This window comes from Terrapene carolina, unplaced genomic scaffold (genome assembly GCF_002925995.2).
Source record: "Terrapene carolina triunguis isolate 2854851 unplaced genomic scaffold, T_m_triunguis-2.0 Scaffold33392, whole genome shotgun sequence".
NCBI lineage: Eukaryota > Metazoa > Chordata > Testudines > Emydidae > Terrapene > Terrapene triunguis.
Window position 1 is genome coordinate 3,056,436 of NW_020697743.1, and position 15,289 is coordinate 3,071,724.

A 15,289-nucleotide genomic window follows, 5' to 3' on the forward strand; every position below is an offset into this window, starting at 1 on the left:
GCCTTTCTCAAGAGGGCAGTGCCTTGTCTGAGGTGGAGACAATCTCAGACAGGAATGGTCTTGTCTTAACCACAAAAATGTATTAAGAATGAAGGCCTCAGTCCAGTTCCCATTGACTTAAATGGGAATTGGGCTGGGCCCAGGGAAAAAACCTTAAAACCAAACCATCTGCATGCATAGAATCCTAGCAATGGAGGGCTGGAAGGGACCTCAGAAAGTCATCAAGTCCAACCTCCCCATGCTGTGGCAGGACCAAGTAAACCTAGACCATCTCTGGCAGGTGTACTTTGTCCAACTTGTTTTTGAAAGCTTCCAATGATGGGAACTCCACAACCTTCATTGGAAGCTGTAATTAGTCTTATGATCAGCAAAAGTTGGGCTAGAAGGGTACACTTGGGAGTAACTGCAATGCTTCATCTTATTTCTAGTGAGTTCATTGTTTTCCCCTTGGCCCATTAGGCAGCATGTTAGCCACAGCCTCTGTATTCTCAAGCCCGTGTCCTCCCCCCACCCTAGACTCACTACACTACAAAGCTGACTCAGTGCGGACAACAGACGTAGCTGAGCTGCAAGTGCAGACAAGGATCAGCAGTGTTCAGCACGATTTGCCACACTGTGTTGATCTGGCCTTACAGGTGTTAACCCGCCCATTACCACAGGAGATCTCCTCCACTGAGGAGTTTATGCAGATGGCCTTTCTGGAGGTGTGTAACCGTCTGAGATGTCAAGTGTATGTTTTGAAGCCATTCGCTATTATGACCTTGACAGAGTGAGTCATAGGCCCAACTCAGACTGAGGATTTCCCCTGTATCCAACCCTTTGCTTTAACTACTGGACTAAATTCACAAGTGTGGGAAGAGCTGGGGGTTTGGAGAAGTGAATTTACACAGGGGGCTGGTGGGGTAGAGGAGTTAGCCATAGGAGTAGATTCTGAGGTATTAAAATTTTAAGTATTTCTGACCTTGCTTTGCAGCCATTTTTTCCTCCTCTTTTTTCTTCTCTTCTTCCAGCACTTTCATTTTTGCATCATACTCATCACCAAGAGCCTTCCATTCCTTTCTGTTGTTCAGCAATCTCTCATACATCGGCTGAATTTCCTCGTGGAAACGTGAAAATTCCTGCCCCAAGCACACCCAACAAACAGTACAACAGTGACTTAGCCAGGGCTGCTCATCCAAAATATCTGTGCCACCGGCTGCATGCCCCTGTTGCTAGTTCAGGCTGGGAAGGGGTTAATTTCCTGAAGCAGGGTGCCAGCTACAGGTCTGGCCCTGGACTGGAGAGCCAGCTAATTAGAGGGCGTGTTTACACCTGGGTTCAGAGCCTATCAGCAGGGAGAGGGAAGCAGCTTGTTTCAGGAGATCCTCCTAGATCGAGTTGCTCCCACACCAAACCTAGCTGAGGAATCACTGGGGCAGATGAGTACTGACAGGCCTGCTAGGAGGTACATGCAGTCAGGGCTGAGGGGTAGCCTCCTCCTTCACCACTGCAGTAGTTCCCTCTTCCTCTGTCCCATTGCCTCAGGGCTGGGGCTCAGAGCCTGCTGCTGTAGGCCTCTCCCTCTCTCCCATGCCCGCCAGGGAGCGAAGCGGGTCCTGATGCTGCCCTCACACCCGTGGGTAGGGCTGCCAATGCTGTATTTCAGAAATATGGGACAGCCCTCTAATGTCCCTGGGCTTGACTTCTCCTCCCCATGCCTTGCCCAGGGCCTGCTCCCGCTGTCTCCAGCTCTGGTGCTGCAGAGAACCCAGAGCCCCAGGCACCGGGCCAGGCAGTCACTGTGCCTCCTGGAGTGAAGTGGGAGGCTGCGGTTGCTCATCTCCACCTACTGTAGAGCTGTGCCCTGCCAGGGGTGGGGGGTTGGCAGAAGGGGTGTGGACTGGAGAAATGCAGCAGCTGAAGGAGACTTCGCTGCAGCCAGCAGGGGTGTCACTTCCAATTTCAATGGGGGCAACTTCCAGGGGCGGCCCAGCGGTGGTTGGGCTAAATTTGAGTGGCGTTGTGACCTCATGTGTCGGGTCACGTTGCCAAAGCCTGGCACGTTGCAAAGTAAAGTGCCAGAGGACCACTCCAGCCTAGATTTCGTGTCAGAGTGACATGCTGGACCGCCCTGGTTGAAACATGGGATAAAAAACATCCTGTACTGACTTAGTAGTGGGCAAGCGATTTTTATTTAAATAAGGAATGTGAGGTCCCTTCTAATACAGGACTCTTGGCACTGACAGCCCTACCCCTGGGCCGCTGAGAGCAGAAGAGCCTGCCACTGATCCCGCCCCGGGAGGACAGCAGCTAGGGCAGAAAGGCAGATGCGCCAGGAAAAGAGCAGGAACCACATGCCCTATGAAGAGGTATGGGGGCTGGATTGAGGGGGGGAGGTTTGCTGCAGTGTGAATTGGAGATCCCTGTGTGTTTGCATGGGGTTTTAGAATTGCTGTTTGAACTGGCAGAAGTGCTGGTATTTTAGGAGGTAGAGAGGGGCCAGTAGGGAAAAGAAAGATTTCTCTCTCTCTCCCATCAAAAATCTGCTTCTCTCTGGGGATTTCGCTTCCCTACTTTATAACAGGAAGGAGGGGAAGATTGGAAGGGGCATGGAGGGAGAGGCCACACCTAGCCTTACGCAAGGGGACAGGAGGAAGTCACACCCACCCCATTTACATTAGCTCCCCCACACACACACCCAACTGCAGCAAGTGGGGATGGTGAAGGGGCTTCCTGTGCCTCTCCCTGGGGGTGGCCAGGGTCCCCGTGGGGATGGGGAGTAGAAGAAGAGCTGGCATGTGCTCCCCACAGCATTGGGACCCCTGCCCACACTGAGAAGGGAGCTGGAAACCCCCACACTGTGACCAGAGACTCAGCTGCACCAAAGGCAAACGTAGGCAGAGTAATACAAATAAGTATTACGGAACTTTTGTCAGATGCTGCCAGGTGTGTGCCACATTTGCATAGCTGTTACTTAGTGTAAGTTCATTAGCAAAACCCCAAGGTGTATTCCAGTGTCATACTCCTATTCTATTCCATGTACGTTCTCATCGCCACAGTATCTGAGGGCCTTCCGACAGTGCCTCAGGCAACGGTGTCTAACATCCGTCATGTGTTTGTTCTTTCATCCTGCCCCCCAGGGGAGAAGTGTGTTCACTGCAGTCTCTTGGATTTCTTTTAAAATAATAGACACGTACTGCCATATGTTTGAGAAGCCAAAGAAATGTGCCATGCACTCGGCGTGGAAGGTGGGGAGGTTTGTGATGGGCCTTTGTTCCTGGGGGGGAGTTCATTCTATAGTCTTGGGCTGGCCTCTAAGAAAGCTCTGTCGTCTGCACAGACAACCTTTACCCTTAGGGTGGAACGGTCCATTGTGCCAGAGGAGCAGAGTTGTCCTCCCCCCGGTTTTCATCCCAGATCTTTAGAAGATTTTTATAAGAACGGCCAGACTAGGTCAGACCGATGGTCCATCCAGCCCAGTGTCCTGTCTGCCGACAGTGGCCAGTCCCAGAGCTTCAGGGGGAGTGTTCAGAACAGGACAATTTTAGCTCCTGGCTTCTGGCAGTCAGAGGCTAGGGACACCCGGAGCCTGGGGTTACATCCCCAACCATCTTGGCTAATAGCCATTGATGGACCTATCCTCTATTCATTTATCCAGTTCTTTTCTTGAACCCAGTTATACTTTTAGCAGTCACATGGTAATGAGTTCTGCAGGTTAACTGTACATTAGGTTAAAAAGTACTTCATCTTGTTTGTATTAAATCTGCTGTCTATTAATTTCACCGGGTGACTCCTGGTTTTTGTACTGTGGGAAAGGGTAAATAATGCTTCATTTTATCCACACCATTCATGATTATACAGACCTCTATCATATCCCCTCTTAGTTGTCTCTTTTCTAAGCTGAACAGCCTTAATCTTTTTAGTCTCTGCTCGTATGGAAGCCGTTCCATACCCTTGATCGTCTTTTTTGCCCTTCTCTGAAGCTTTTCTAGTTCCATTATATCCTTTTAGAGATGGGGTGACCAGAACGGGACACAGTATTCAAGGTGTGGGTGCACCATGGAGCCGGCAAACAGGGCTGCTAACAGGGGAGTTTAAGTGGGAGTTTACAGGGGGAGGTGGAAGGGGAGGCAGGAGGGCGCGGCACCCGGTGTGCTCTGTGTCCCCAGGAGCAGGTGGCAGAGACCATAGCAGCCATGAACCAAGCAGCAGGGGACAGTATGCAGATGATTGCATGTGGCAGTTGTGGTATGTACTTGGTCCTCCCTGGGGAGCCTGAACAAAGGTATGTTTGCATGAAATGCCGCCTAATAGACCTGCTAGAGGAAAAGATTAGAGGGCTCCAGATGCAGGTAGATACCCTGGTAGAGTTCAGAAGGGGATTCGAGCAGCTAATGGAGCAGAGGCAGGGTGTGGCTGAAGGGGAATGCTCAGGGGTGCAGGTGGAAGCACAGGCTATGGTCTGTGAGGGGGGAATGTCGGGGGCAGATCAAGAGCAGTGGAAGCATGTGACTGTGAGGAGCAGGCCAAGGAAAAGGAGGGCTAGTGAGGAGGAAATAGAACTCCGGAACAGGTTTGAGTGTTTGGATAACGAGGAGGGGAGGCAGCAGGTGGTAACTGATGGTGGGAGGCAGAGGAAGAAGAGAAGAGCAACTAGTCCGATAGAGAGAGGGCAGGAGTTGATGGAGACAGCACCAATACCGGGCCCCAGTAGGATAGAGGATGGCACTAGGGGGACTATAAGGGAAAATAGAGAGACACAGAAGTTACGACTACAGGGAACAGGGGATAGATTTATTGAGAGCACTGTCACCAGGCAAAGGCAGGTTTATGTGATTGGAGACTCCTTGCTCAGGAGGTTGGACAGGCCTGTGACCAGAGCGGACCCTGAAAACAGAAGGGTGTGCTGTCTGCCTGGCGCTAAGATAAGGGATGTGGACCTGCGGTTGAAAAGGATCCTAAAAGGAGCAGGTAAGAACCCCTTGATCATCCTTCACGTAGGAACGAACGACACAGCTAGGTTCTCGCTAGAGAGAATTAAAGGAGATTATGCCAGGCTGGGGAAGACGCTTAAGGAAGTTGAGGCTCAGATTATCTTCAGTGGGATTCTGCCTGTTCCTAGAGAAGGACAGCAGAGGGCTGACAGAATTGTGAGGATAAATAGCTGGCTAAGGGAGTGGTGCTATAAGGAGGGCTTTGGGATGTATGGCCACTGGGAGGCTTTCGGGGACAGACAGCTGTTCTCACGGGATGGACTCCACCTGAGTAGGGAAGGAAATAGACTTCTGGGAGGGAGGCTGGCTCACCTCATCAAAAGGGCTTTAAACTAGGAACTGAGGGGAGACGGTTGAGAGATGTTCAGTTAATCTCCACGCCAGATTCCAACACTGAAAAGGAGTGTGAGGAGATAAGCACAGACATAGGTAGGGGTAGGGAATTGGACATAAGAAAAAAGGGGCGGAGGGACAGCATGGGGACCGTACCAAATTGCATAACTAATGGGAGAAAGGATAGACAGCATACGGTAAGATGTTTATACACCAACGCGAGAAGCCTAGGTAACAAAATGGAGGAATTGGAGCTCCTGGTCCGAGAAATGAAACCTGATATCGTGGGAATAACCGAAACGTGGTGGAACGGTAATCATGACTGGAGTACAGGTATGGAAGGGTATGTGCTGTTTAGGAATGACCGGAAAAAAGGTAAAGGTGGGGGAGTGGCGTTATATGTCAATAATGAGTTAAAATGTAAAGAAATAATAAGTGATGGAATGGATAAGACGGAGTCTGTATGGGCAATAATTACACTGGGTAAAAGAACTACTAGAGCCTCCCCCGAGATAGTGCTTGGGGTGTGCTATAGACCGCCGGGATCTAGCCTGGAGGCGGACAGAGAACTACTTAATGTTTTTAGGGAAGTAAAAACTGATAAGAACTGTGTCATCATGGGGGACTTTAACTTCCCAGATATAGATTGGGGAACAAATGCTAGTAACAATAATAGGGCTCAGATGTTCCTAGACGTGCTAGCAGATGAATTCCTTCATCAAGTAGTAACTGAACCGACGAGGGGGGATGCGATTTTAGATTTAGTGCTGGTGAGTACTGAGGACCTCGTTGAGGAAATGGTTGTAGGGGACAACCTTGGCTCGAGTGACCATGAGCTAATTCGGTTTAAACTAAATGGAAGGATAAACAGAAATAATACTGTGACTAAGGTTTACGATTTCAAAAAGGCCAACTTTAATAAATTAAGGCAACTACTTAGGGAAGTGGATTGGGCTAACACACTTAGGGATCTAAAGGCAGATGACGCCTGGGATTATTTCAAGTTGAAGTTGCACAAGCTGTCCGAGGCCTGTATCCCGAGAAAGTGAAAACGGTTAGTGGGCAGGAGATTTAGACCTAGCTGGATGAGCGGGCGTCTCAAGGAGGCGATTAAGAAAAAACATAAAGCGTACAGAGAATGGAAGAAGGGAGGGATCAGCAAGGAAACCTACCTTATTGAGGTTAGAGCATGTAGGGATGCGGTGAGGAAGGCCAAAAGCCGTGTAGAGTTGGACCTCGCGAGGGGAATTAAATCCAATAGTAAGAGGTTTTATAGCCATATAAATAGGAAGAAAACAAAGAAAGAGGAAGTGGGACCGTTGAAGAATGCAGATGGAGTGGAAATTAAGAATAATCTAGGCATGGCACAAGATCTAAATGAATATTTTGCATCCGTCTTTAATAAGGCTAATGAAGGGTTTAGGAATAGAGGGAGTAGGACAGAGGGGAATACAGGAGGGGGGATTGACATTACAGTATCAGAGGTGGAAGCCAAACTTGACCAGCTAAACGGGACTAAATCGGGCGGACCGGATGATCTTCATCCGAGAATATTGAAGGAACTGGCGCGAGAAATTGCAAGCCCCTTGGCGACAATTTTTAATGAATCTGTAAACTCGGGGGTGGTACCGTTGGACTGGAGAATAGCTAATGTGGTTCCTATTTTCAAGAAGGGGAAAAAAAGTGACCCGGGTAACTACAGGCCTGTTAGTTTAACTTCTGTAGTATGCAAGGTCTTGGAAAAAATTTTGAAGGAGAAAGTAGTTAAGGACCTTGAGGTGAATGGCAATTGGGACAAATTACAACATGGGTTTACGAAAGGGAGGTCGTGCCAAACCAACCTGATCTCCTTCTTTGAGAAAGTAACAGACCTTCTAGATAAAGGAAATGCGGTGGATCTAATATACCTCGATTTTAGTAAAGCGTTTGATACGGTACCGCATGAGGAATTATTGGTTAAATTGGAAAAGATGGGGATCGATAGGAAAATCCAGAGGTGGATAAGGAACTGGTTAAAGGGGAGACTGCAGCGGGTAGTACTGAAAGGTGAACTGTCAGATTGGAGGGAGGTCACCAGTGGGGTTCCTCAAGGTTCGGTTTTGGGTCCGATTTTATTTAATCTATTCATTACTGACCTCGGAACCAAATGTAGAAGTGGGCTGATAAAGTTTGCGGATGACACAAAGTTGGGAGGTATTGCCAACTCAGAGAAGGATCGGGATATTCTGCAGGGAGACTTGGATGACCTTGTAAATTGGAGTAATAATAATAGGATGAGATTTAATAGCGAGAAGTGTAAGGTGATGCATTTAGGGATGACTAACAGGAATTTCAGTTATAAGCTAGGGACGCATAGGTTAGAAGTGACAGAGGAGGAGAAGGACCTCGGAGTCCTGGTTGATCGCAGGATGACTATGAGTAGGCAATGCAACGTGGCTGTGAAAAAAGCTAATGCGATCTTGGGATGCATAAGGCGAGGTATTTCTAGTAGGGACAGGGAGGTGCTGCTTCCGTTATACAAGGCGCTGGTGAGACCTCACTTGGAGTACTGTGTGCAGTTCTGGTCTCCTATGTTTAAAAAGGATGAACTCAAACTGGAGCGGGTACAGAGAAGGGCCACTAGGATGATCCGAGGAATGGAAAACCTGTCCTATGAAAGGAGACTCGAGGAGCTTGGTTTGTTTAGCCTAACCAAAAGAAGGCTGAGGGGGGATACGATTGCTCTCTTTAAATATATCAAGGGGATAAATACCAGGGAGGGAGAGGAATTATTTCAGCTCAGTGCTAATGTGGACACAAGAACGAATGGATATAAACTGGCCGTGGGGAAATTTAGGCTTGAAATTAGACGAAGGTTCCTAACCGTCAGAGGGGTGAAATTTTGGAACAGCCTTCCGAGGGAAACGGTGGGGGCGAAAGACCTGTCTGGCTTCAAGATTAGGCTAGATAAGTTTATGGAGGGAATGGTTTGATGGGATAACGTGTCTTTGAGGGTCTGGCTAGAGAATCTTGCCTGTATGCTCGGGGTTCTGCTGATCGCCATATTTGGGGTCGGGAAGGAATTTTCCTCCAGGGTAGATTGGCAGTAGCCCTGGAGGTTTTTCGCCTTCCTCCACAGCATAGGGCAGGGGTCGCAAGCTGGAAGATTCTCCGCAACTTGAAGTCTTTAGATCACGATCTGGAGACTTCAACAGCAGAGTTAAGGGAAAGTGGGGGGGTCAACATTTATGGCCTGCATCATGCGGGAGGTCAGACTAGATGACCATATTGGTCCCTTCTGACCTTAAAGTCTATGTGTCTATGAGTCTATATAGTGGCATTTTGATATTTTCTGTCCCTTTCCTAGTAGTTCCTAACATACCGTTAGCTTTTTTTACCACAGCTGTGCATTGGATCGAAGTTTTCAAAGAACTAGCCATGATGACTCCAAGGTCTCTTTCTTGAGTGGTAACAGCTAATTTTGTATGTGTAATTGGGATTATTTTTTCCCAGCATGCGTTGCTTTGCATTTACCAATCTTGATTTCATCTGCCATTTTGTTGCCCAGTCACCCAAGATCCCCTTCTAACTCCTTGCAGTCATCTTTGGACTTAACTACCTTGCATAATTTTGCATTATCAGGAAACTTTGCCACTTCACTGTTTACCCTCTTTTCCAGATCATTGATGAATATACTGAACACCACAGACCCTTGGGGGGATCCTGCTATTTACCCCTCTCCTTTTTGAAAACTGACCATTTATTCGTACCCTTTGTTTCCTATCTTTTCCCTTTGTCCACATGCTTATTGACACCCTCAAAGAATTCTGATAGATTGGCGAGACATAACTTCCCTTTTACAAAAGCTGTGTTGACTCTTCCCGCAACTTCCCCTACAGTTTATATGAGATTAGGCTCACTGGCCTGTAATTGCTGGAGCCCTTTCTAAGAATCAGCATTATGTTAGCTAGTCTCCAGTCATCTGTTTCAGTAGTAGGTTACATACTACAGTTAGTAGTTCTGCAATTTCATATTTGAGTTCCTTCAGAACCCTTGGGGGAATACCATCTGGTCCTGGTGTCTTATTACTGTTTAATTTGTTCGAAAACCTCTTCTGCGGACATATCGATGTGGGACTCTACTTCCAATTTGTCGCCCAGGAAGCATGTCTCTGGTGTGAGTATCTCCCCCACATCCTTTTGCAGTAAGGACCGATGCAAAGAATTCGTTTAGCTTCTCTGCAATGGCCTTGTCTTCCTTGAGTGCTCCTTTAGCGCCTTTGTCATCTAGGGTCTCCACTGCCTATTGGGCAAGCTTCTTGCTGCTGATGTACTTGAAAGAATTCTTACTCTTAGTTCTTGCATCTTTAGCAAGTTCTTTCTTGGCCTGCCTTATTACCCTTAACCTGCCAGAGTTTGTGCACCTTCCAGTTACCCTCACTAGGAATTCACTCCCAAATATTAAAGGATGCCTTTTTGCCTCGAATGGCCTCTATTACTCTGCTGTTTAGCCATGGTGGCATTCTTTTGTTCCTCTTCTTGTCCTTTATGATTGGGGGTATATCTTTAGTCTGAGATGATGTTTTAAATAGTCTCCATGCTGCTTGCAGGCATTTAACCCTTCTGGCAGCTCCTTTTAATTTCCATCTAACAAGCGCCCTCACTTTTGCGTAGTTCCCGTTTTTATAGTTAAATGTTACTGCGGTGAGTTTTCTGTAGCCCTACGAGGATGCTACATTTAATTACAGTAGGATCACCATTACCGAGCGGTTCAGCGATAGTTACCTCTTGGACCAGCTCCTGTGGGCCCCTCAAGAGATACCCTGAGCCCACTCTGTGTCCTTACATTTCAACAGGAGTGGAATTGTGTACCCGTTCCACCCGTTACTCCACTGCCCCATATGTAGTTTGATGTGGACTCTTGGCTTTAATCTCCTGGGCCCAGTGCAGCTCATGACTAGAGGTGCAATGACGGCTCTATACAATCGACCAGTCCTGGGGTTGTCGGGCACGGTGAGGCTGCTCTGCGTTCCACTAGCGATAGCTCTGGATGCCCTCGGAGCTGGGTTCAAGGCTGCCCTGCACTGCTGTGTGTTGGGCAGAGGATGTGATACCACGTCTTTGGTCAGGGGAAAGACGAGCGCGTGTCTTGTTGATTAACATTCTAGGTATTGGTCAAGTCTCACCGATCGGAGAGAAATTTGCTTATCTAGTTTTTGCTAGAGTAAGTGGTTTTTAAAAACCGTCCCTGTTGCTGCATCAGCAAGCATTCCTTCTCTGCTGTGCAAATCGCTTACCTTATAGACAAACGTGCACACAAAGTCAATGAAACCGACTTGAAGCTTTGGAAGTTCAGGAGCTTTTTTCCTGTCCATCATCGGCTGGAAGAGAACAGGATTTCTTTGGAGAACACTGAAATGCCACATCTGTCTGTTTTCCCTTTAGAACTATTCTGCCTTGAGGGATGTTGCAAATCAGCCTAACGCTTCTGCTGTATCATTCTCAAGAGCTTTCCTTTCCAGACCTCTTCCTTCTCCCACACAAACAATGAAATTCTTGGGCTAGGGATTTTCATCATTTTTCTTTAGCAAGCTACAGTCTCTCTTCTCCACTTCTGTCCCTAGATACTGTTTTCTATTGTGCCCCTCACCATAGTACCAGATTGAAGGATCTTTGTATTCTGACTAAATGCTAAGGGGAACCTAAAGTTCCTTAAATTAACTAAACAAACATTTCACTTAAAAAAAAAAAAAGCACATTCATTAGCAGAGCTAGATTTTGGAACCTGTGACATGTATGTCACTGATCTCAACTTTCATGTCTATTACAGGGGTAACTTTTTGGTTTTTTCCCCAGGGTCTCCCATGTTGTCAAAGCATCCAGCCCTGTTCATGTATTGCTGTCAGTGAAGAGGGTTGTTAGAAGGAAATGAATGAATTTGAGCTTTCCGCAGCTCATGTGCTACTTACAATAGGCTGCTGCTGGAGTACACTTATTTCCAAGTCTCCCTGTTCCCAGAATTCAGCTGCTACTAGGAGAGCTACCTACATTGGAATAAAAGCTACAGTCAGTTCAGGGATTTTAATCTGAAACAGTTTGTCTCCATTAACCGGAGAGTTACAGTCCCTGCTCCTTTACCCTGCAATCTTGTCTGTCAAATCCCAGACTACAGCCAAGTGATCCTCTTAGCACGCTGCATCTGATTCTCTACTCGGTTTGTCTACACGATGAGTTACTGAGTGGCAAACCAGGGTGTGAATCTGCAGCATGCCAACTTGCCACACAGTAATGTCCCATGTGGACGCTGCTATTGCTCTGTAGCAATGTCCCACGTAGGATGTTGTTGCACATGGTAGTGGTAGTGCTGTAGATTCACACCCTTGCTTGGTGTGTAGACAAGCCCTTGGTTAACAAATTCACAGCAGGATCGCACCGCTGAGATCAGTGGAATCACCCTGGGGCTATGAAATGCAGAGGCAAACTCTGTGACTCTGGCAGCCGACTCTTCGGTCTACTGCTCCTTCATGTCAGTCAATGAACAGCTCCCCGCTGGTCCTTAGCAGGACTTTACAATGAGGCTTAGGGTGGAGACAGTCACAGCATTAGTGGATTCTTTGCCACATTCCCCAAGACACAGTTGCCCTTTCCCAGTATTACCAATCTGAAGCTTCCACGACTCTTCCTCCTCAACCCTTAAAAAGTGAGGTTTTAAAATATGAATGTTGGAGTTTGTCTTATGGTTTTGTGCAGTTGGGTTTTTTATTTCTAAACTTTCTGTAACAATGAGGACTACATGCTTTTTAAAGTGAAAGTTACTTGAGATTCTCAGCCACATGATTCCAGGAGCTGGGGCTTTAAGAAAAATCCTGAATGTTATGAGACTGGCAATAAAGTCAGAGTTGCCAGCACTGTTTTCCCTGCTGCCCCTCTGTGTGATGCTAACTGTCCTAGTGATTCATAGCACTGGGTGCGGTCTCTAGATATGTTTGCTTTTACATTTATTTACCTACTTTTACATTCCGCACAGTAACTGTTACTGCGACAGTCCAATGTTAACAACTGTCCAGTTGTATATAAATGTCTTAAACTTTATACAACTCCATAAAAACCTTCTATGGAAACACTGGGAGGGAAGAGGTGGTGTTTGGTAAGCCCTGACGCTTCAGCTCTTACATCATTGCTAATAAAATAACATCAAGCTAAAAGGTCTTGGCTCGTCAATCTAAAAATATCGTTTCTACCAGCATTACTGGAAACTTGGCCAGGATAAGTAAGGAGAACCCTCTTTCATGCAGGCTTCAAACAACAGAGCGTGTTTCAATATATTGGAGTACATTGTGTGTCAGGCGTCTGACCTTACTCTGCACTTCCCAGGGTTTAGCGATCGCAGATAAGTCACAGGCAGTCATCATCATGGCCCTGGAGAACAGAACCAGAACTGGAGTTAGTTTCTATTCTGAAGCACTCACTCCTGTTCCCACTGGATCCAGGGCCTATACTGTAATTTAACAGTACTACACTTTTCCACTTCTCTCCTCTCCCCCGCTAAGCATTAAAGATTGAGGAGAACCATTTTGTAAACCAGGGACAGACAGTATGCAGTAGTATCTTGAGTTAAACCTAGTGTATCTGTGTTTCTTGCCTGCCACCAAAACAGTTTTGTGATTACTGTACTTTTCTTTGATCAGATGGGTTTGCTTTTTAGGTCTTACTGCTATGCTAATTCTCAAAAATCTCATGCAACTTCTTAGCAAAGATTTAATAGCAGAGACTGCAGTGAGGTTTTATGTCTGTGTTTAATTATTCTAAGTACTACAGAGCATATGCTAGACCACTATCCAGTATCAATTATTACAACTAGACACTTGTCAGAATTTAATGAACATAAGAACGGCTATACTGGGTCAGACCAGTGGTCCATCTAGCCCAGTATCCTGTCTGCTGACAGTGGTCGATGCTTCAGAGGGAATGAACAGAACAGGGCATTACTGAGTGATCCACTCCCAGCTTCTGACAGTCAGAGGCTTAGGAACACCCAGAGGATGGGGTTACATCCCTGACCATCTTGGCTAATAGCCATTGATGGACCTGTCCTCCATGAATTTATCTAATTCTTTTTTTAATCCACTATATAATTTTGGCCTCCAGAGCATCCCCTGGCAATGAGTTCCACAGGTTGACTGTGTGTTGTGTGAAGAAGTACTTCCTTTTTTTAATTCTGCTGCCTATTAATTTCATTGGTGACCCCCAGTTCTTGTGAAGGGGTAAATAACACTTACTTTCTCCACATCAGTCACGATTTTATAGACCTCTGTCATGCCCCCCTTAGTCATCTCTTTTCCAAGCTGAATAGTCTGTCTTTTTAGTTTCTCATATGTAGGGCTCTACCAAATTCATGGCCTTAAAAAACGCCTCACAGACTGTGAAATCTGGTTTCCCCCCGTGAAATCTGGTCTTTTTTGTGTGCTTTTACCCTATACTACACAGATTTTACAGGGAAACTAACATTTCTCAAATTGGGGGTCCTGACCCAAAAGGGAGTTCCAGGGGCATCACAAGGTTATTTTAGGTAGTCACGGTATTGCCACCCTTACTTCTACATTGACTTCAGAGTTGGGCGGCTGGAGCAGCAGCTGTTAGTAGGGTGCCCAGCTCTGAAGGCAGCGCTGCAGCAGTAACACCTCATTTAAATGACAGGTAGCATTTCTGTCAGTGCTAATGCTACACTCCCCACTCCTAGAACAAAACCACTTATGCAAGGGATCCAAGAAGGATTCCTCCGCTCCAAACCCAGCACCTTTGTGGAATGAAGAACCCTATCTAATGCTACTACAGGGAGACCCTGGACTTTGGTAAGTAGGATCCCTGCACATTCTCCTAGCAGGCAGTTTAGATCTGTCGATCAGCATAAGGAACCCACACTTTGCACTGGCCTGTTCTGCCACAAATACAGTCCCTTCACAGAGCATGCCTCTTCCCCACCCTACGTTGAGGGCCTCACTTCTATAGAGGGGGTCAGCATTCAGGCCTCTGTGCTATTGTTTCATTCTATCTGTCTGGTACTGTTAATTCCAAGGATTCAGAAATCATATTAGCTTAAAAATCTTGATTTTTTTAAAAAGTAAGTTTGGGATTCTTTTTATTTGCCTTTTAGTGTGAACCTTCAGGGTGTACTTGCTTCATGTTTTCAAGCTTTTCTCTCCAGCCATAATGAGCACTTAAAGTCAACGTTGATAACTGTTTCATTGCTTATCAGTTTAGCAGAAACATCCAGCTAATACAGGCTTTAGTGTTGTGCTTGAGACATACCACCCCTTCCTCCCCAGTCTGACCTCCACATAGCTCTGAAACTCAACTAGTTTCATTACTGTCAGTGCAGCCAATGTAATGAAAGCTCCTCCTTCTCCACCAGCAGGAACAAAGGTGAGCCCTGACCTCAGACAGGAGGAAGAGTGGTTTAGTCATAACAAGGGTGTAATCCCCACTGGCCATGATCTCCATCCCCAGGCCAGCAAACAACATCCAGCATTGTACTTGGGTAGCACCATGGCTGCGTTAACCTCCCTCACCCCCCCGCCCCCGACACTGCCATCACTTACGACTACAAGCCCTGGTGATGCCAAAAACCAGCCCGATAACTGTCAACTCAGCCAGGACGTTTGTGGTGTGGGAGTGTAGGCGTGCGGGACTCACCCCTGTGGCGCCTCCTGCTGGTCATCTCCGGGAATTAGCTCTCCAGCCGTTGAAGCGCCCTCTGCAGGCCGGTGTCCCGCTACCGCTTGGCCCCCGTGTCCCTCCCGGACCCAGTGCCCTGTTGTCTGGGGTGTTGCCCCCAGCAATAACCCCCAGGGCCGGCTCTAGGTTTTTTGCTGCCCCAAGCAAAAACAATTTTGTCTGCCCCCGACCCCAGCCCTGGGCTAAATGCAGTGTTGGCAACTTTCAAATTTGTAGCACAAGACTTGCAATGTTTGGTGTTTTTCTTGAAGCCCTAGGCCCAGAGAGAGT

The 15,289-nt window shown here is 47.1% G+C and overlaps 1 protein-coding gene across 1 annotated transcript in view; it reads right to left on the reverse strand.

Moving 5' to 3' along the window:
* Positions 1 to 15,289, reverse strand: part of LOC113409444 (rod cGMP-specific 3',5'-cyclic phosphodiesterase subunit beta-like) — a 42,906-nt gene that overhangs the window by 622 nt on the left and 26,995 nt on the right. The window contains exons 18-21 of the mRNA XM_026663364.1: positions 12,640 to 12,703; positions 11,254 to 11,328; positions 10,582 to 10,665; positions 962 to 1,118 (exon numbers count right to left, since the gene is read on the reverse strand). Coding sequence (XP_026519149.1) covers positions 962 to 1,118; positions 10,582 to 10,665; positions 11,254 to 11,328; positions 12,640 to 12,703 — 380 coding nt within the window. The remainder of the gene's footprint in view (positions 1 to 961; positions 1,119 to 10,581; positions 10,666 to 11,253; positions 11,329 to 12,639; positions 12,704 to 15,289) is intronic.